Here is a 23,792-nt window from a genome sequence, read left to right on the forward strand (position 1 = left end):
GCGCGTTGATAATATGCCTTTAATCTCCTCTGACAGTAATACTGGCTTGTATGTGGCTGTAATATGCGTCACTGTATTGTGTACCTTTAATTTCCTCTCGCAGTAATACTGGTTTGTATTTCCGTAAAACACCTCTAACTTTCTCTGACAGTAATATCGCGCATCGCACCGTGCCCCGCGCATGCGCACTTCACCAGAAGACACCCACACACAGACACCTGGACGCACATAGGGATTTTTATATATATATATATATATATATATATATATATATATATATATATACATACATTCACGGCATTCGTAGTCTGTGTCACAATCTGATTGTATGGGTGGTTACCTACCAGGTAACGCTTGTGGTTGGCCAGCAATCTGCTAACATCCGTCACGTACCTGGTAGGTAACCACCCATACAATCAGATTGTGACACAGACTACGAATGCCGTGAATGTAATTACCCCCGATCTACATGCTGTCAATAAACGAACCACACGCCGTGGCGCAACGTTAGGGGCATCGCCTCTGGCGCTGACGTCCGAGGTTCGATTCCCGAGAGGGAGTGCAGTGGAGTGTATACGCCTGATGAGCCCAGAATGAGGGCGAAACACGTGTCGCGTACTCTTTGCATTTATTTGACAGTAAACTTTTTCAACCATACATGTATGTATATATATATATATATATATATATATATATATAGATTGTTAAAAAGTACTGTATATTACTTTTGCAATGTTTTGGGAAGGGGAAGTGGTAATAGTAATTGGATTTATTAGTAATAATAGTAATAACATTAAATTTATATAGCACCTTTCCTATGCTCAAAGCACATAATAGGAGATGCATACAACTCAAATATGTATAATGTGATGTAAAAGAAATCAAAATAATGCATTTTTTCCCTTTTTGTAAAACTTCCGATAATAAATGCTTAAAATTTGTAGGGTGACAACTAACTCTTACGAAAGTATTTAACAAAATATGTAGCTCCACATATACAGTATTTCAAAAAGTATTGAAATGCACAGCGCACTTTTAAGCACAACATTTCAAATTTTGACAAAAGGTACTAAGTGAAACATTTAAAAGTCAGCTGGGTTTTTGAACTCTGACATCCTACATTGAGAACTGTGTTTGTATACAAATTAATTATTAACGTTATGAGATTAGATATTATAAGAGTGGGTAATATCAAAGTTGATCCAGTATACCAGAAGAAATTTTACTTCGAGTATAGATTTCATAAAAAATATTTTGGAGATTTTATAAAAAAACTAGTGGGAAGCTTGTGAACCTATTTAAATGCAAAACACAAAACGTTTATGGAAAAGGAAATGAGAAATGTGATTGTATCAATGTATGAGTGTTTTAAAGGTAATGTCTTAGTATATGGACTTGTATCTGATTTGTATATTCTGAGTAAGCCAACGCATAGTACTGAGCAGATTAATCCATCTGGTGTGTTAATTCAAACAGGAAGGTAGGATAAGGAGAAGCCACTTCTTATGCCATGTACACTTGACAGCAGCGGCACAGACAAACAAACGAACAAACAAGCAGCTGAGAAAGAAACCTATACATTGATTAGATTATGAGAAGGGGTGATTCCCTGCTAGCAAACAAATTATAGTAACTGAGCATTAACAGATAATGGGCATACCAGAATGCAATGTTAAACAGTAGCACATTTATTACTTGTTTCAGTATTTAAACTATATACAAATACATTATATGAGTATATACTGCAACCGTCAGAATTTTTAATTATACAATATATATGACTTTTTTTTGCCATACTGCCCTCTCATAAAACATTTATAACATTTATCAGCATATTTCAACTTTACAAAGCAAATTCCCTAAAGACAGACACAAAGTCTTGCCAAATCCATCTTTCAAATATGTAAAGGGATTATTAAAATGAATGTGGACTCTTGCAAATGAAAAGTAAAATTTTTTAAAAACTTAAGTTTATTTGGAGCTTGGTACTGGAACAGAATTTTTCCTACTGTATGTGTCATATCACCACTTAAATCAATAAACAATACTTAAGAGAAAATAATCACTTTTAAATAATTAGGAAACAGCTGGTGCATTTATATAGTTTTCAGACTAATGCTTCATGGTAGGACACACTAGTCTCCAAGTAAGATGTATGGTACTATTTTAATAAAAGAAATCATGGTATGTCAGATTATTCTGTAAATAAACTTGGAATGAAGCAACAAACAAAACCTGAGACAGCATCACACCAACCCTAGTAACATTTTGAAATTTAAATTATATAACTAGATGTAAAAATTAATATTACTGATTAACAGGTCACTTCTCCAAAAATACTTTTAACTAGATGTCTTCATAACACTAGGGCAGTTTATTTCAAAAATATTTTATATGCATGGCAAAAGCTCATATTCCATTGTAAAAGAACAGTTGATTGTTTTGCCTTGCATTAATTTTGGCATCTGTTACTCCAGACACACTACACTGTGCTGTACTGCAGTATTTTGCAGATCTGTTTTTGCACATCACTTCAACAATCAGGCTTTTGTCATTTTGAATGCTTAGCCTAGTATCTTAATTAGTGAAACTTAGGGCTCATTTATACTTCATGCTCAGAACGCGTACGCGCATGCATTATGGCTGCCACGCGTTCCCACTGTTCATTTAACGCGTCCTCTGAGCAGGCCCTCAGAAATTAATGCAACGCATGCACGAGTTGCAGTACCAACAAAAAGTCGGGGGCGCAGCGTGATAAAATTTGGAATATGATGTCAGAGTCCCTGTTTACTATCTACATGTGACAGAAAGCTGCTTTGAGGATCTTACGGGATCGATGAGTGCGCTGTGATGTTTGACGAATGGTTCAATGTGGTGAAGCAAAATGCCGACATACAAATGCCTTTGTGGTGCTTGTATATTCAAGAGTCGCATATTCCTGATCATAATGACATGATACATTTTAAAAGTCTCACATACCATCTTTTGTGCCGTCTTTTTTTTTTTTTTTTGCAACTTCACATCAGCAACGTAATGTACAACGCTGTATTTGAGCCACAGAGAAAAAAAAATAAGGACATGGTGAAAAGGTGTACTTTGTGATTAAAGTGGAAATTTCGGCTTTAATCTCAAAATATCCACTGTAACCTCGTAGTTTACTTTATCATTAAAGCAGCATCGTAAACGTCATCCCAGTTTTTAATCGCTACGAGCTGCTAGGGCTTCCTCCTGACCTGACAGCAGAGGCAAGCAGCAATAGATCACCACACAGAGCACATTAAATGTATGATATTCCAGCTCTCTGCATAATTAGAATCTTTAGATTTATACTTGATATCACTTTCATGATGAAAGGCATTCAAGTCTGTATGTTACATTTTACAGATAAATCGTTAACTTTGTTTAAATAATGAATACTGTTAATAATTACACACATGGGGGTGACATGGTGGCGGACGGGTAGCACTGCTGTCTCACGGGGAGTCACATCACTGGTACTCCCTGCCTGGAGTTTGCATGTTTTCCTGCTGGGTTTCCACAGTGTGCTCCGGTTTCCTTCCAAAGATATGCAGATTTGGTGACACTAAAATGATGCCAGTGTATGTGAGTGCTTGTATTCACCTTGTGATGAGCTGATGCCCCGTCTAGGGATCGTTTCTGCCTCATGCAAAATCCTAGCTGGAATGGGCACATCCCTGGATTGATGGATTTAATTATTAAATATACTTTTCAGAGATATTTCAGCAAGTTGTCCTTAGAATTTAATGAATGTTTCAGGCAATACACAACACAGTGAAGCCGAACCTGTTCTCACCGTGATGACATCTCGCACTGCCACCTGGTGGATTCCTCCAGATTTATGTAATCGCAAGTATAAACATTAAAACATTAAACATTAAAACGCTTGTGTAGCACGAGCGTTGATGGAGTTTAGCATATTTAAGCAATCATGGGCAAATTTGTGTGGGCTTCATATGTGCATTACAGGAAGTGGTAACAGTGTCTGGTTATACTTTGTTTTGGACCTTGTTACTTTGTACACACAGAGAAACATTTTTGTGAAGAGCTATGTTTAAAGTGTCTCTTTCCTTTGAAGGATGCAGCATCCACTAAGCAGTGCACAAGTCAAAAGCACTTCATGTTCAGCAGACCCACCATGAAAAAAAAAGTTAAAAAAAAAAAATCAATAATAATGTAACAAAGCATGGTGCCAGAACTTGTGGCCTGGAAAAATTCAAGCTCATTTTCATGGTTGATTTGATGCTATCCTGACAAGGACCTGTTCACCCAGTCATCAGTATTACAGTGAAGACAAGACAGCTGTGCACATGCATTCTTTTTATAGAAAGCGGGATTTTGATGGCTCTTACATTTACATAATGGTTACCCAAGTACTGCTATAATTTTTTTCCTTCTTAGATGGACTGGCTTTTGTTCTCCGTTTCCACCCCATCACCATTACCACATGTACAATTGTATATTTAACAGCCTTGTGGAGTAGTGGGTCCACAGCTCACGTCAAAAAGGCCACTGTTTAAATAAATAATCGCCGTCTTCGCGGCTTATAAGAGGGCGTGGTAGTGTGGCCGGAAGCGGTTCCCAGGGAAGTTCATGATGCGGGCGGTCCTCGCTTAAGTGCACAGGTGAGGAGTCATCTGCATCCGTAATTGTTGCCGGAAGCCGCTGATTGCCACACCTGATTCACATCCTCATGATAAGTAGAAGCGCGAGGCAGCTAGGAAAGAGGGAGAAAAGAAAAAGAAAGAAACGGAGGTTGCAGGAGAAGAAGGCGGCAGGAAGCAGGGAGAGGAAAGCCGGTGCAAGAGATAGAGAAGAACGAGTGAGCACAGGCTCGCGGGCAGCTAAGCAGTGAGCCTGGGTGTTTGGCCGGCACCCGAGGGAGCAGTTGATTGTGGTCGCTCCCCCTGAGCATTTCGTGAAGTGCAGGAGTGACTGGAAAGTGGAAGGCTCGCCGCATAAGGCCAAGAAGGCAGCGGGAGTTGGGACGTGAAAGCCCCAGCGTGAGCGCCCTGGTTGTTGGGTAGCCCAAGTCGTGGTTTAGTGAAGCCCATCGGAACCAGGAATCGGTGAGGTGAACAGACCAGCAGGAGAACGCAGAGAGAAGGTCAGCTGCAGGTAGGGTGACTCCCCTGGTGCATAGCCTGGATGGGAGAAGCAGGGGAGTCACCAGTAGAAAGGCACCGGACTTGTGTTTTTTAAAAGGGACAGCTTCCAGCCATTGTTTTAATCTCATTGTTTTTAAAAGGACTTTTTTTCTAATAGATTTTAACCTCCACTTTTCAACTATTTTAATGGATTATTTATTTCTTATTTTGATACACTACACTATTTAGTTGAACACTGTTTTGTTTTGTTGATTTTAAAATAAAAATCACTTTGCACTTTTTGCACCATCCCCTTGCTTCATTGTTGTGCCTCACTGCCTAGCTCATCAGTGACATTATCAACGGTGTCGGGTTCAAGGGCTCCCAGAAGGAAGATGGGAGCATGGAGCGAACCTGCATCATCACAAGCCTGAATCTATGTATGAATATATTTGAATATTTCCTTATTTTTGATTTGAAAATTTCAAGACATATTTTTAGCTAATTTGACAGCCCTGCAGAATACCTAATATCTATGTGAATTTCCCCTTGGGATTAATAAAGTATCTATCTATCTATCTATTTACCCCTATCATGTACCTATCCTGTCACAGCAGACCTGAGACATTTTAAAGAACTTTGTAATACATTTTAAGAGCATGAACAGCCCCAGCCCAATCTGTAAAGTTAATCAATCTCTTTTCATTATTGCATAACAAATGCATGAACCCCTAATTTAAACTGCCAAAATGAAGGCTCCTTTAGTGATCTAATTATACTTGCTACACAGATAGTATAAACTTATAAACAAATAATTTTTCAAACACTCCACAAAGGGTGGGGGAAAAAAAGAAAAAAAAAAAAAAGAAAACCACCACAACTTTAACTTGTAAATGCTTACCGGGTGTGAGGCAATGGAATAGGCAGGGAGATGCAAAGGAATGGATCAAAAGTGTTACTCTGCTTCTGGACAATGAGGACATGTTAACGAAGATCTAAAAGAAAACATTAATTTTATTACAGAAATAAAACACATATGGTTTTGCCTCCAACATTAATGGCATTGTATTGATTAATATGTGCACAACGTGGTACTATTTATAGGCCCATTAAAACAGATGTCAAAGGTAATGAAACAGAGCAAGTGGACTTCAGTTCTGGAGATGGAACCACCCCAGAGTGCTTTCATTTTCAAAACAATACAGAAAACTACACAAACCCAAAAACACCTACAGATTCTATTGTCACAGTTGTTCAACAATGACCAGAGATTCAAGGAAACATTATTAAACAAAAAAAAAAAAAAACTTGTGAATTAAGTTATAAAGATACATTTGTATGTATCATTCTTGCTGTATAATTTCTTGTTACAGGTGTCTGGCCTCTGGGCAAAAATGTATCTTGAAGGACAGGACAGGACAGGATCCTGTTGGTGGTTATAATTTCTGTTTCATGTAGGTACCATACAAGTCCTACAAGACAGTAGCAGAAGTCACTAAAATGGATATTGTAATTTATACATTTATGATTTAGGAGCACCGAATGAACTCAACTTGTTCAACATGTGGTATGCGTTTGTTTGTAGCGTTCTACAAAATGAATAATAATGCATACCTGTTAATTTATATAAAAAAATAAGGTGGCATGGGTATGAAATATTGTAAAAAGCAGCAGTTAAAGTTATCTTAAGGACAAGTCACATTATTTGCACATTATCAAATATAACATACAGCAACAGTACAGCCACCACAGTATGTTGCATGTCCATTCTTATGTAAAGTCTACCGTTTACAACCACCTGCTTTAAAAGGTAAATTCCTCATCAATATAACAAACCATTATGTTTTGGCATGTTTCCATAGTCAACTACAAATCAACTGTGGTGGCAAAATGTACTTCTTGTTTCAAATCCTTTACAATTTCTGTCACAGCACATGTAATCATAATCACTACACAATTAACTGTGAAACCCTATAACAAAGTATTCCCAGTCTGAAGAAACTTGAAGGTCCATTTCCATAATTTCCACATTCAAAAGATTAGGTGCAGTGAATTGATTTGCCTTATTAGCTGTAAAATGGCAACCATTTTACATAGGTAATATATTCCAAATATAAGTTTATTCAAACAAAAACAAACTTTAAAGAATTGGGAATGATGCCAAATATATTAGTATATGATGATCCAAGTACCACAATAATATTATATTGTCAATTCCCAGAAACTCTCACTCCAGTATACATCAAGGAATAAATTAAATAAACACCCAGTTCCACAGGAATAAATTAAATAAACACCCAGTTCCACAGGAATAATGTTACACCATGCAAATCAATGTTTCTCAGGTTTTATATTTCATAATCACAATACCTCTCTGCAACTTATGTCTTTAAAAAAGAGGCAGCCTGCAAGTTACATAACCCAATCAATTTATTCTCTTAATTAAAAATTAATTAAAAATCAATTAATCAATCAATTCAACAAACAATTGAAGGAAGTTTCAGAAAAAGTGGCTACTTGGCATGCTTATACCGACGATGAAATTAACTGTTCCAATTGTTAATATCAAAAAAAATGTATTTAGCGCTTTGAAGCACAAACCACTACAATCATACCAGTTTGCAGGATGGGCAAAATGACATACTTCATTGTCAAGTACGACTATGAAAAGGCTACATTTGTGCCATTTCTTTGGTTTTTGAAGCCAAACCAATGTTCATTCAATACTTAAAATGTGACAAACATATGACATATGTCTTTTGCTATATTTGAAAGGAATGCTGGCGAGTGTAATTTAACCTCCCAGTTAAACTTCCAGACCAGTCAAAATTTTGATTCTGGACTTATACACGGGCTAAGCAATAAAGTCTGACCAGACATATATACAGTTATAGCAATGTATTTTGAAAATATTACAACAAAGGTGGTTTTACAGGGGTTCTGAAGGAGCGGATTAAAGTAAAGCCGACAAAACCGAATTCACACAGGAAATGAAAGTTTGGACAAATGTGTTTTGTTTTACACACACATCATAAGGGACAGATTTGGAATATTAAAACTCCAGGATTTAGTGACATTTGAAAATGTAATCAATTTCACTCTTCTGTTAGTCTTTGGTAAGTTTTTAACCAGATAATAATGCAAATATAATCTTACAATAGCAAATGTTATAAACCTCACCTAACATGGCCCTGCATTAACAAACCAGATTTTAAAGATATGTTGTTATGACAACAGATTTTATTTAAAAAGTTTGTGTCAATTAAAATACCCTGAATTAATTATCTTGAAATTCACTAATTCAACAGTACAGATATAACGTTTGAATTTTTAAGCTTAGTGAGGAGTATTCGTCAGTTACTGAAGAGAAAATTTCAGAGAATAATGAATGTGAACATGGTAAGAAAAATAAGGTAGTCCATGATAATATCTTTTATAAATCCTATGCTGAAATAACATCAAGATTATAAAAATTCCCCAATTGGCTGTTACACTGGGGGATCCCCATGTCAATTACACATTAAAATTCATGCTCTGCATTGTATTTGACATTTATGAAACACCAATACTAGTTTATTTAAATGATAGTTGGGTAACTTCTTGATGTGTATACCAGTAATTTAAGCTGCTGTTACTAGTGAGGTAGTGTGGCATAGTAGTTAAGGCTTCGTACTTCAAACCTTGAGATTTATGGGTTCAAATTCTGCTACTGACACTGTAACAATGAGCAAGTTACTTCACCTGCTTGTGCTCCAACTGGAAGAAACAAAAGAAACATACCCAATTGTATCTCAAATGTTGTAAGCCACTGTGGATAAAGACATCAGCCAAATAGATGTGAATGTTAGTATTTATATATTTTATATTCTATTATAGAAAAAGACAGTAATTTTAATAATGGTGGGGTCTTTAATAAAAAGCAGGTAGCAGTAGTAGTGCTGCAGTAGTAGTGAATATCAGGAAATTTCACTGGTACTTGTATTGAATACCAGAATAATATTCAATTCCCAGTATTAGTGAAATTTCATGATACTCAATACCTATTTAATACTATGGGAAAAACAGAAATCACATTTACCTACAATATAAGCCTGTATAACCTATATATAGATTACCTGTACTGTGCCTGGAAAAGCTCTTGAATAAACGAGCTTGTAACTGGAAGAGAAGGCCCTTCTGATGCCACATCTTCTTCTAATGGAGGCTATGAGACATGGTTGAGAATTAAAACAAAAAATAAACAGGGATGATATAAAAATCTCATTATTCAACATCAAAACGTGCACAGTAATAATTTTAACTAGAAAACAAAAATAACTAATTTATCCTGCATGTGATAAGTGATATATACAGTACTTAAAGCTCTTAATTGATAACATTTTACTTACTTTTATCTGAGTCGTCCATTTGGATTTATAAAATTGTTCAAGTCCTCATGAACACGGTCAAGAAGCCATAATAAAAACTCCTGAGCATCATGCTGAGCATTTCCCCGGTACTGCAAAGCATTCTTTGATACAATACCCTAGAAATAAACAAATGGCAGTTAATTTTTTTTATTCTTTGGCCAACTGGTAAATGCTGAATAAATGACAAAAACAAAAATTAGGCCAATAGCTGACAAAAAAACGAAAGAAAAATACAACCTATAAAGGAGCAAGCTAAATGTCTACATTGAAAAACAATTCCACAGTCAAAACGGTTTTATGTATGGTTTTCTTATTGCTGCAGAGAGATTCTATTCTGGAAAGAAACAGATTTGACACTTATGACCTCCTCATTGCAAAAGAAAGACATCTGTAGCATTATTTAGCATTCAGTGCTTCTGAGCTTATGCCTTTGTGAAAATTTACTATGAAATTAAGTGTAAGAAAGATTTAGAGAAATAGAAGTAATTCTGCAGCAAACAACAATTTACAGAACAGTAATAAATATATTCAAAAGATCAGTAATACTGAAATGTAACAGAGCACGAAGAATGCACCACAGTCGTAACATAGACAAAAGGGGGGTCAAACAATACACACACCATCACTTTCGCTGAGCCGCACGCCTGGTGGATCCCCACAAAGTGTCCACCACCTCTCAACTCCCATGTTCTCAACAGACTTTTGTTAATCCAGCTCACAAACAAATCTGGTTAAAAATGGGTCATTTGCTCAGTTACTGTATTAGACAAAAAATGAATAGGACCTTTAATGTCCATAATAAAATGGCATTCAGAAAAGCTGAAACAGATTTTTGATATGATCAAGTGTTAGATTTACTAAGCAGCAAACGTAAAAAATGTTGCTCTTTCTCAATGCATTTAAATTATTTCAAAAGGTCAACAAAGAACTAAAATTGGTATTGTTTTGTTACACAATCATTTCTGATTCTTCTCAAGTAAAAATCATCTTAATAATGATATTGTTTTCTGGAGATATTGGGGATTTAAACTGAAAAGGTCGAGGAAAAAAATGACAACTTTTAATGTTGTTCTCTTTTAAAAAGTGTTTTTTTCCCCCCTATATACTTATGTGTAGAAAATCTAAAATTTTATTAGCCTATATTCTAAATTAGGCTATACCAGAAATAAATACACAAAGTTTTGTTGAAATAGGTGTGATGGATTTCACTTGATGCTCAAACAGACAGAAATTTATATATACATATATACATGCATTACATACGTATATATAATTGCCAATTTGCCACTGCACAATTATACGAATTGTATAATCACTGACACTTAAAAACTGCCAATTTTACTTTTTATAACAAATTTACTAGCTTCAAAAGAAACAGAAGACACAAGGTTTAAGATTAAACTAGAAACTTAGATCTATAGCAAAAAAAAAACCAGCAATCATTTTTACTGGTAATACTTACAGACCTAATTGTATCCTATCACCTAAAGTAGTGGGGCAAAAATATACTTTTTAATACCGAGGGGCTTAAGTTTTTATAGTGTCCTTTTATACACATTAATTTCGCACCAAAGCATTGAAATACTAATGACTAAACTGGGACTCCAAACTCTGAAAACAATCTAAAGCAATACAAATCTATTCTTTCGATATGCAACCACATTTTAATCACCTGATGTGGGCAGGGATTTCCACAATTATACTCTGCTTTGGATTGCTGCCTTCTGGCAAAGCTGTTGGATCAATTGAAATTCTTTCCTCTAGAAAAACATTGTATATTGTTAGTTATTAGTTTGCAGTCTAAAATATTAGAATCAGTGGCAACAGCTGATGACCAACAAAAATACACTGCTGTTTGAGCAAGGAGTCGAACTTGTGTAATCTAAATCATATAAATCTATACAAGTGATAGTTTACAGGATATGTACAGTATAACATTATTGGGATTCAGAATTGTATTAAAACTTGAGAAATACAACATTGGCTATTTAAGAAAATTAGTCACTGACTACATCAACCTATAAATTAGACATTGAACATAATCAGAATTAAGTTAAATACAAATCTGTCAACCACAAAAGAAAAATAAAATGTCTACAGTGTTGCCCTGATTATTTGGTTTCGCATAATTAGGTGTTGGTTTCCCAAAAAAAAAAAAAAAAATTAAAAATAGTTTTAGTTAAGAATGTGGGCTCCAGATCTAAAGAAAATTCAGTTAAGAGTTACAAGCAAATTGCTACCAGTGGACAATTTATTATTTCCACTGGTTCATTAATGCTAACAACATGTTATTTCAAACAGCAAATCACATGGATGCATCTACTGTATATATGAAAAAAATACACTGCTAAGAGTTGTTTGTCTGTCATATAAAAACTTGCCATTTACTAGGTCTTGAACTTTGATCTTAGTGTCATTTGAGAACTTATGATGTGATACAAGTAGCACAACCCATGAATTGGACATGCGGGCTACAATGGTCATGAAATTGGGCTTCAAGTCCACTGCTTGCCATGGCTGACAGGAAAAGAATTGTGGCAAGCTCTGCTAAGAGTAAAGCACACTACATAGGACAACTGATCGTTTTCATAACAAATGTCAGTCACATACAACAGAAAGTATACACAACCAAAGAATTAGAGGCTTGTTCACACACACAGAGTCATTTGTCAATTTATGGCTCCATTTAGGACCTTCCATTTGGTCATATTGGTCACAAAGTGTACAGATCACTGCAACTGAGGCTATGCGGGTCTGGTGTGCGACAATGGTATGCATACCTTTTACTGCCAGTACAGCATAACACAAACCAATCTTCATGTCTGAGCAGTCGCACACTGGATCCATGTAAAGCAGTGTTTGTCAACTACTGGATTGCTAGCTGTGCTGATGTCACTGGTTTATGAATAGTTCACCTAAGCTATTGGCAGCGCTGTGCTGTGCGATATGTTTCTTTGTTTCACTAAGGCAATGCAAAACTGGGTAGCAGGACCCAGGCTGAGAAACACTGGTGTAAGGAAGGCAGTGCAGAGAGAATGTATAAATTTAGCCACATGTAGCGGCGCTAAATAAAACAAACCTTAAAGGGTCATCCAAGAGTCAGAAAAATAGGAGACCTTATAAATTAATAGCCAAAGATTTATTACTGTGCCTGGTTTTGGCTTTTAAAACATTAGCCGCCTATTGGTTTTCTTGTGTGTATATGTATATTTGTGTGTGTGTATATATTTATTATATATATACACACACACACAAGTCATATGAAAAAGTTTGGGAACCCCTCTTAATTCTTTGGATTTTTGTTTATCATTGGCTAAACTTTCAAAGTAGCAACTACCTTTTAATATATGATATGCCTTATGGAAACAGTAGTATTTCAGCAGTAACATTAAGTTTATTGGATTAACAGAAAATATGCAACATGCATCATAACAAAATTAGACAGGTGCATAAATTTGGGCACCCCAACAGAGATATTACATCAATACTTAGTTGAGCCTCCTTTTGCAAATATAACAGCCTCTAGACGCCTCCTATAGCCTTTAATGAGTGTCTGGATTCTGAGTGTCACAATCCTGCGCATATGCCGCTCCTGTATTTTTCTTGGCCTGCCAGACCTGGGTTTAACAGCAACTGTGCCTGTGGCCTTCCATTTCCTGATTACATTCCTTACAGTTGAAACTGACAGTTTAAACCTCTGAGATAGCTTTTTGTAGCCTTCCCCTAAACCATGATACTGAATAATCTTTGTTTTCAGATCTTTTGAGAGTTGCTTTGAGGATCCCATGCTGTCACTCTTCAGAGGAGAGTCAAAAGGGAAGCACAACTTGCAATTGAACACCTTAAACACCTTTTCACATAATTGGACACACCTGTCTATTAAGTTGAAGGCTTAATGAGCTATTCCAACCAATTTGGTGTTGCAAGTAATCAGTATTGAGCAGTTACATGCATTCAAATCAGCAAAATTACAAGGGGACCCACATTTTTGCACAGCCAGTTTTTCGCATTTGATTTAATTTCATACAACTAAATACTGCTTCATTAAAAATCTTTGTTTGCAAAACACTGCAGTACTCAGATGTTCCTAGGAAATGAAAGGCATACCACTGTTATCTTTTTTGTTGAAAGTACAGTAAATTATTATGCAGGCTGAGAGGGGTTCCCAAACTTTTTCATATGACTGTGTATAAAACACACACTTGTTACTGATAGAGGTCAGAAGGGAAAGGCCAGACTCATTCAAGTCAAGAGAAAGACTGCAAGTATTTACATAATAACGCTTTCCAATAGTGGTTTTGGAAAAGGTCATCTATGAACACATCAGACCTTGAATCTAATAGACTTCTGCAGCAAAAAAACTATACCAGGTTCCACTTCTGTCAGCTAAGAAGATGAAGAGGAGACTATAGTGGCCACATGCTCAACAAAAATAGAAAACTGGGAATGGTATAAACGTCTCTATTTCTGCTGTGACATGCATATAATACAGACAGAATATGGTATAAATAGCATGAATCCATTGATCTTTCCTTATATGATCAATACAGGTTGGTGATGGTAATGTAATGGTTTCAGTAAATACATGAGGTCTCTTATTACTGAGTGTCAAACAAATGCCACCAAATACCTATACATTGCTAATGACTTTTTATAAATCAATTGATCACCACATTCTATTCTTTTTTCAAACGGATAACCTATTATTAACTGCAGAATGATGTGCCATGCCACAAAGCATTTATCAACTCAGGCTGGTTCCAGAAACATGACAGCAACTGAGGTTTATTCCAGGCCTGTACAGACCTCAGAGAAGGGACATTTGGTGGAATAGGTGTATGGATGGACAAAGAATCTGCAGAAACAGGGATGCTATTGCATTAGAATTGACCAATTTTTCCAGCACACCTCTTAATCCATGCCTGAAAGAGCTCAAGTCAAAAGTGGATACTATCCAGTATTAGATGAATGATATAAAGTGGCCACTGAATCTTTATTTAATATTTATTTTAATCTTTTTATTTGGTGGTGTGCTGGGGAGGCAGCATTAAGAAGAAAGACGCCTCACGCCTGGACAAACTGGTTAGGAAGGCAGGCTCTATTGTTGGCATGGAGCTAGACAGTTTGACATCCGTGGCAGAGCGACGGGCGCTCAGCAGGCTCCTATCAATTATGGAAAATCCACTGCATCCACTAAACAGTGTCATCTCTAGACAGAAGAGCAGCTTCAGCGACAGACTGCTGTCACTGTCCTGCTCCACTGACAGACTGAGAAGATCGTTCTTCCCCCAAACTATGCGACTCTTCAGTTCCACCCGGGGGGGGGGGAAAACGTTAACATTATATAAAGTTACTGTCTGTTTTTACCTGCATTATTATCAATCTTTAATTTAATATTGTCTTTTGTATCAGTAAGGTGCTGCTGGAGTATGTGAATTTCCCCTTGGGATTAATGAAGTATCTATCTATCTATTTATGTAAAAATCAACCCTTTATATTTACTTATTGGCATAAGAATTATCGGTATACAGAACAGGGTATTCCACCATGTAGCCTTAAGCAACACCTTTATATATCAAGAATGTATTTTCAAGTTAGGTGGATAGTCACTCAAACTCATTTAATTATTCACCAACACATTCTGGCACTGAACAGGATTATTAATTAGACACAAATGGCAACTGTGTATAGAAAAGATATTTTACTTAAATTTGGGAATTAATGACAGCAGGAAGACTAAAGGGTTAAAGGCAACAGCTTATCTTTCCAAGCTTGTCTTGGCCAAACTAGAGATCAAATGAAGATGAAAACTATAGAAAAAAAGACCATTGTTCAAACTACTGGATAGGTCTGTATTTAAATAAATAACACAATGATTCCTTGCCTATGAATGTCAATTTATTTATATAGCACATTTAAAACAACATAGGCTCATATTCAATTTTTGTGTGAAGAGTGTTCTGCAGATGGCAAGTGCAACTTTTGTTTGAAGTAAGTGTGTAAGGGGGATGCAAAATGTGGATGTAGCCAAGTGTACTTAGGTGACTGCAGACAGAGGTGCTGGCACAGCAGCAATACCCAGAGTGACAGATGCAAGTAAGAAATTTCAGGAGCTGTCCCCATTCTCAATTGTAAAAGAGTCACTCTGGCACTGAATGCTAAATTTTTGAAAACTAAAAGGGTAGTATGCTTTGTTGTGGTAAGACATGGCCAAAAAAGGGAAAAAATGAAAAAAATTTGGAAAGAGTAGAGATGAGAATGTTCAAGAGGATTTATGGAATGTCACGCAGTAAGGGGAAGACAAAAGCTAATTTATGAGAAAGACTGTGCAATAGGGATAGGTGTTGCACTGAGGTGAAACAAGCTCTGATGGTTTTAGTATGTGGAACAAAAGACAAAGGATCACTGGATAAAAACATTCAACCAAGATCAAGATGGAGCAGATGAAGCTAAGAGGCAACACCAAAATGACCGGGTTGGAGAATGTGTCCGATTATATATGTGTGTGACTGTTCCCAGAAGAATGCCCAGAACCATAGAGTGAAGAAAAATGATTTGGAAAGCAACTGGGTAAACAAAGAAAACAGCAGTTAAATCAATGATGATAAAATGTTTTTTTCTGCATGTTGTACCTGTCAATTTTATCAAACAATATTTATAAATTGGCATTATGTATTATGTATGGTGCAGACCACTTCTTGGTTAGATATGCTGCATAATCATGGGTTCTTGTTTAACTTTGTAGCTAATCATTTGTTTTAAGCATGGTTGTCTCTCCCTTTATGTCATATGATCTGCAGATTTATCACTGCACTTTTACTTCAGGATACGTAAAGCTTTTATCTGTTACCAAAATGCAGCTGTGGATTGATTGAACATATGATATTGCATATGATGTCCTAAACACAGATTAAAACACCAGCTTTCTTTACATATTTTCATGTAAAAGAAATTCAGGGATATGAATATGTTGATATGTACATCGGGGGTCTGAACCTGGAGAGTTCTGTTTCGAGGGTTTTTTTTTTTTTTTTTTAAACGTGAGATAGTTTGTTTCATTTGGGTAAGGCACACATCCTTACTTTATTTAAATTAAACTAAACACGAATGGCAAGGAACATATGTATTCATGCTTAATATAAAATATCAAAGTATTATATAACATCCAATGGTATTGATTTTTTTTCCGCTTCAGATATCTGCCAAAAAGACATTTTTAGCAAATTTCTTTTTCATTTCTTGTCACATGCATGTCTAGCTGTACTGGTAAACTAAACAAAGCATCTTTTATGAAGATGAACTAATGTTCAATGGAATTTTTCAAAATGAATCAAATTTAAAAGCTAGAACTACTCAAAATTCGACAAAAAATTGCTTCAAAGTGTGAAAGGCAATTAAATAATACACTTGTTTTCTGAATATACAACATGTGTTTCTGTATAAAATGTAATAATTTATTGAGAAAACACAAAGTTAATGGTGTATTAGTAACCCATTAAAAAGTGTGTAGTGAATAGGCGTGAAATCCCGTGCTGCAATTCTATACCCGTAGGGCTTCTTACTAAAACACCCACACCCAAATTCTCCAGTCCATGCATTTTAAACCGTCACCAGGCCTTCAGAGAGAGCAAAAGATCCTGAACAAAAGATATTAACTTCATGCACATAAAGAATTATAGTATATCATTGTTATACTTAACATTCATTTTTCTAATACTTTACAATATACACTCATATAGTAAACTATATATCAGGATAATATTGCATTGTGGGGTCCCTGACCATTATATCTACATCTAAATCTAAATGTAGAAGGCACTAACATTCAAACAGTTGATGCATAAAACTCTGTTGCCCACACACCACCTAATCACACACACACACACAACAGGACGACAAACTGAAGCTTGATTGCCGCATCTGTGGAAGGCTGCCTGTTGCTCTCCTGCAACGAGTCGATAGCATCCTGGATTTCACATTCAAACAAGCCCATGTCACAAATGACTCTTACTATCGGGAGACAGAGGACCCGAACTTTAAAACACCACGTTTTTAAATTAAGGATGGTTTCCTGTATTGGGTGATTTTTGATTGCATGGGTGATGGGCGAATTGAGTAACCGGTGGTGCCGAGTGGGCATAGGGAGAAGGTTTTAAAAATTGCTCACAGTCACATTTTGGGGGGGTCAGTTCGGCACAGAAAAGAAGAGAGTACGCCTTTCGAAAAGCTTTTATTGGGCGAATATGGGCCGGGACGTGGAGCAATTCTGTTAGGCCTGCCCCGACTGTCAAATGATTTCCGCTCACAGACCCGTCAGGGCATCCCTTGTACTGATGCCTATTTTAGATGGCCTGTTTCCCAAGAGTAAAAGATGCTTTCAGTATATGCTTGTGTTAGTCGATTACGTCACAAGATAACCAAAATGGGCCACGCTGCAGTATGCAGACACCTGATCTGTTGCAAAAGCTCTCTTAGAAATGTTCACACATATTGGTACACCTCGTGAGATTTTAACTGATCAAGGCACGCCCTTTATGTCTCGCGTCATGAAGCAACAATGCGAACGTTTTCCAATTAAGTAGTTACACTTCACGATTTATCATCAGCAAACAAATGACCTGAATGAACGATTTAATAAAAACCCTAAAACAGATGATTCGGCGAGTGGCCCTCGCAAGAATGAACTGGATTAAGTCCTTTCGAACTATTATTTGGCCGTTGACCATGCAGGGTGTTGGACATTTTTCGGAAAGAATGGACAGGGATCCATGAAACACCTCTGGGGAAAGCGGTGACAGACCACACCCCGTTTCAGTGGCTGTACAAACAGAAGGATATGAACGCCTGGCAGTGGATCCCTGAAAATGCAAGAGACTGTCATAATATTAGTCATCTTCAGTCCAACAGAAAAAACAAATATTTTTTTAACTGTCCATTGGTATGTCACCAGTACTTAATTATACTAAAATAAATACACATGACTAATGTGTATTTTGTGATCACTTGACATTTCTCTCTTTGAAACACTACCACATCACGACTCCCACCTTCTACTTGCATTATCAGACCATGCTGTATTCTGCTAGTTCTGTTATGTATAGTCAGACTTTCCAGACTTCAGTGTCATCTGTGGGAGTCTGACACATTTCCTAAAGGAAAACCTGCTCAGTTTAAATATCTGACAGTTTCTTAAAGCTTGATTCTACACCAGCAACATAAGACATAAATCAATATTAAGCTAACAAAAAACAATTATTGAGTTCATTAAAGCAGTCTATAGTTAGCAGCATTTCAGTAAAGAACAAGGCAAAACAATGGAGCAGCCAAGTAGACAAATTTAAAGTGCATGGAAAACTGTGAATATACTACACATTCGGGTTTGCTTATAATAAGCTATATTCTTTCACATTTAACATTTTTGCTACAAAGTACTGTTAATATTTTATCAACTTAGACTGACAATGCCTATCAGACACCAAACAAAGTGCTCCTGCTAATTTTTATAACGTCAAAGGCTAAGTCTGACTTGTTCAGCTATAAACCTATAAATATGCCCAAGCTAAAATTAGTACATTTTTCATTATGCTGAAATAGCAAATGTACATCTTCACAGCTCCCTCTTCCAGAAAATGTCTGTCTTTATAATGTAGAGAAATGTCAGAAAAAGATTATCAGATTGAAATGTTTTAGAAACTACTAAATCAAAAACAGAAATCAACATACCAAAATGATGTTGTTGTTATTGCAATAAAAAACTATAGTTTACAGTCTGCATTTTGTCCTTACTTACTTAAAATACAATATAGTGTGTGTATATATACTTAGACGTACAAAAACAAAACAAAATTCTCAACAAGGCACTGGAAAATTTAGCAGTGTTAAAGGCAACCCTGATGTAGAATGGGACAGATACAAAAATAAGTTCAATGTGTAAAAGAACCATCAGCTTCGCTTCTTATTTTTGTCTTGGCAAAAACTGCACTTATAACTTCTACTTCAATATTGTACTGTATCAAAGTAGTTAACTGTATAACAAAAAGATACTTCTACATATACATGTCTAATAATTACCCATTAAATAACGAGTAAATAAATATAATAATTAAACAATTATTTGTTATCTCTTGCAAAACACCATTATTGATAGCCAAGTTGAACATAGGAAGTTTTGCAAATGAAAGAAGACCACTCAGTCCATCAAACTGCTGTAGTTAGGTAAGTTGAGGCCAATGCCGAATCCAGATACTTTATCAAAGTTGTCAAGTTTTATGCTACACCTATATGACTTTGTGGTTGACTTAGTGTAAAACTGCTGCTGTAGATTAAGAGAGAGAAACACTACAACAAATGACAATGTAACCTGAAGGAATGCAGTTTCAGAAATGCTGATATTAAAGATAAATGGTGTAATCTGCCATTACTTACTCAAGCAACAGTACCAAAACAGAGTTTTGACTGGTTTAACAAAACACGAAATATGCCACTGTTAAGTTGTGAAATGCTTTTGCTAGAATAACTAGGGATGTCATGTGTATATACTAATTCTAAACACAAATGTGTACTATAGTTTGAAAAATCAGCATTGACAATTACTGTATATTGAACGTCTCCCATTAACACTGTGCTCGTGTAACTCCAGATTCAATATGTCACTTACAGTAAGGAAAAAACCCTTTAGCATTTTTGGTTGAAATAAAATGGACAGCAGTGTTAATTTTGGGGGAACGTGTTTTATACATAAGAAAAACTCAGAATGGGCAATGATCTGTTCTAACATCTTTAAGTAAAAGCAAACTAGGCAACATTAAACGCAGAATTATGCCACCTAAGTCTGTTAATGAAGCTTCATCACTTTTAACCTTTGAATCCAACTTTTAAAAAATATTACTGAATAAACATATACAGTAGACCCCTGCAAAGACGCAGTTCAGGGTTCGCAGCCTCGGTCATTCACGGAATTTTCCTTAGAACCTAACTAATAATTGTTAGTGGAAACCGCAAAATATCCTCCGCAATTTTTTATGGCTTTTTTCGTGGCAATACTGCACTGTAGAGAGAACAGGAAGCAACCATAGAAGAAAACACGACTTGGGATGGTGAAAGTAGCCAATCCGAGAGCGTATTCTACTAGAATTTGAAACTGTAACTCCCAGCAGTCCCTGCAGTGGCTCTGATTGCTCTTCTGCTGAGGGTGCAGGGGCTGTTGGGGTCAAAGGATGTCAGTGCTGCTTTTAAAAAAGGGGGCTGGTGACCAAAAGAAAAAAAAAAAAAGTTTTTGTAATTTGTGTTTCAAGTTCCTCTCTCTCTGCCTGCCTTCTGTTGGGTTACCTGCACTTATTCGTTTTGTCCTGGATCGTTTCGTAGTTGGGGTCTGGATTGCCTGCCTGTGTACATGAGGACTGTAAATGGATTCATTGCTATCCTGCGAAGAAAGGAGGGCTCCTGAACCCGTCCACCGGTCTTCACCATTTCAGGAAATACCGGTAGGACTATCTTTACATTCCCATTCAATGTGCGGATCTCTGGACTATCTATCTTCATCATTACATTTCATCCATTGCCATTTTTCATGGACTTTACTGTGTGCGTTTTGTTGGTGCTTTGTTGTATTTCATTGTTTTCATTACATTCTTTATTTGCTGTTTGATTACTGGTTTGCTTTGTTTTTGTCTCTGTTTGTGAGTGCATGCAGGTCGAGTCAAGGCAGGGTGTGTCCCTGAAATCTCCACCATAAAAATAAATAAATCACCGTCTCCTCGATGGTGTGAATCTTAGCGGCACCGGACCGCTACAGCTTTATTCATTTCTCCTTGCTGCTGATTGACTGCTGCCCTATGACACATCTCCAGCCGAATGTTCTTGCGTTTTCCATTTTGTTCTTCTTAATCCTTAAACCGCCGGAACCCGCTATAGTCATTTCCCAGTGCCATTTGCCAGCACGTAAGAGCCGAGTATATTCGGTAATGTACATTCATTGAACGCCGCAACCGGATATTGTCGGTTCCCAGTGCAATTTACCAGCACACTGGAGCTGATCAGTCAGTGCCGTAAATTCATTGAGCAGCCAGCTCATGACCACTGCCAGCCCCTTCAGCACTGCAGCCTCACCATCTCTGGGATTGAGACACTGCACTAGACTAGCCTGCCAGCGTCAGCGTTTACCTCTGTGTGCTTGCATGCAGCCAGTTCAAGCGCAGTAGGCTCGGTGATTTACTGAATTTCATCAATGGTGTCAGTTACACCCTGTACATATTGTTCCAGTAGATTTTTTAAAAGGCGGCACGGTGGCGCAGTGGTAGTGCTGCTGCCTTACAGTAAAGAGACCCGGGTTCACTTCCCAGGTCCTCCCTGCGTGGAGTTTTCATGTTCTCCCCGCGTCTGTGTGGGTTGCCTCTGGGTGCTCCGGTTTCCTCCCACAGTTCAAAGACATGCAGGTTAGGTGGATTGGTGTGTGTGTGTGTGTGTCCTGCCCACCGGCCCACCCACCGTTGGCGCCCTGCCCGGGATTTGTTCCTGCCTTGCGCCCTGTGTTGGCTGGGATTGGCTCCAGCAGACCCCCGTGACCCTGTGTTCGGATTCAGCGGGTTGGAAAAAGGTTGGATGGATGGATAGTTTTTAAATAGTTTTTACAGTTCATTGGAAGCAGTAATTGTGATGCTCTTTGCATGGAAAAAAAAATTTCACTTTTTCTTTGATGAATTGTGACGTTTACTTAAAAAGTGCAACAAAAAAGTATTCAAATGACGCATCTCCAGCTGAGTGTTCTCGTGTTTTCCATTCTCGTGTTTTTCCATTTTAACCCCCAAGTATGTGGCAGTTTAAGGGTTAAAGCCTCACGATACCTCGAAAAGCCCTGCACCTTCGAATGCTTCTGGCAATGAAAACACCCTTGCATGAACTACAGAAAATATAGGGGTAACATCTGTATTTTACATTCTAGCACTGCGGGTGACATATCAGTACAGTACTGTACAGTATACGGGTTTACCTTTACATTCTTTTTTTAAGGTAATGTATTAAGCTGAGGTTGAAATGAAATTAAAGTGTTTTGGGTGCATATTTAGGGTTAAAACTATAAAAATATGCATTTTTTTTTTTTTAACCACATCCATAATTCACAGTTTTTCACAATTCCCGGGTGCTCTAGGAATGTAACCCCCGCGAATTTCGAGGGTGTACTGTAAAAATATAATAAATGATTAATATACTGCTTTCTAAGGTACTGCTCTTTTTTGTTTTCATAACACATTACTTTCCATTTTTTAAGTCCAGTCTCTTCCAAGCATCATGTAACAATGATCAGTTCTACATTACTGCTTTCAATTTGCACATTATTTTGATTATTGCATCTCTGATTTAGGTTGATACTGTATTATAATTTTCTCTACTTCGAGAAAGTATGTTCTAATAATGTGTGCTGTTGTCTCTTTCAAAAGTATAAGAGCCAATATTAGTGGTTTACTGTTAATATTAAATATAGGAATTTGCTTAGTTATTATAAACTATTTTGCTTTAGACAGCCTAAAAGAATACATAGTTAAACAACTAATGGAAGTCACTGACTTATTCTCTTCCAAGCTCATTTTCTGAATGGACATTCTCTCTTATATTTCACTGTAACAAATTAAATAAACACCATTTGCTTGTTTGACTGCTTGTTAACAGCAAGTACAACACAATTAATGTACCACAGATACAGAAGCCTGCAACTGAAACATCATAGATGAGAGGTTTGTTCTGTTAAGAGTTTTTCTCTTCATTTTTTATTCTTTGTTATTGCTTTGAAATGCAATAAAGGATGAAAATGAAGTAACTGAAACATAGAATTTATTGTGGTATAAATCTTACTCATTGCTTGAACCTTTTGTCATTATAATAGCTTTGCTGCTTAGAAATAGAAGAAATGGTACTACAAAAAAAAAATACTTCAGATCAGAATAACTGAGGAGCTTTGAATTAAAAACCTCTGAGGAGACCACTAATGTAACACTTCTGTGGACTAAGCATGGAACTCAAAATGAATGCAGAAACATCCAAGGACAACTACAGTAATGTGACAGAAATTTAAGCAAACAAAACAGATGGAGAATGGAGACCGAGTCTCTCTGCCATTAATTTTTCTACAGATAACTTTTTGGCAGTAGATGAGGTAAGATGTAATTATCTGACCACAGTCTAAGCAAACTCCAAGTCTAGTCAGTGAAGAGGATGGAATTACTTGGCAAAAATCCAAGGAAGCTGAGGAAGAAAAAAAAAATCTACAAGTCAATGACATGAC

At 36.7% G+C, this 23,792-nt stretch overlaps 1 protein-coding gene across 1 annotated transcript in view; it reads right to left on the bottom strand.

The window, feature by feature from the left end:
* The window catches only part of usp31 (ubiquitin specific peptidase 31), a 55,673-nt gene that overhangs the window by 29,278 nt on the left and 2,603 nt on the right, over positions 1-23,792 (bottom strand). Inside the window, 4 exon segments of the mRNA XM_051933973.1 lie at positions 6,007-6,074; positions 6,076-6,100; positions 9,221-9,309; positions 9,490-9,630. Of these exon segments, the coding sequence (XP_051789933.1) occupies positions 6,007-6,074; positions 6,076-6,100; positions 9,221-9,309; positions 9,490-9,630 (323 nt within the window).

This window comes from Erpetoichthys calabaricus, chromosome 11 (assembly GCF_900747795.2).
Source record: "Erpetoichthys calabaricus chromosome 11, fErpCal1.3, whole genome shotgun sequence".
In the NCBI taxonomy this organism is placed as follows: domain Eukaryota; kingdom Metazoa; phylum Chordata; class Cladistia; order Polypteriformes; family Polypteridae; genus Erpetoichthys; species Erpetoichthys calabaricus.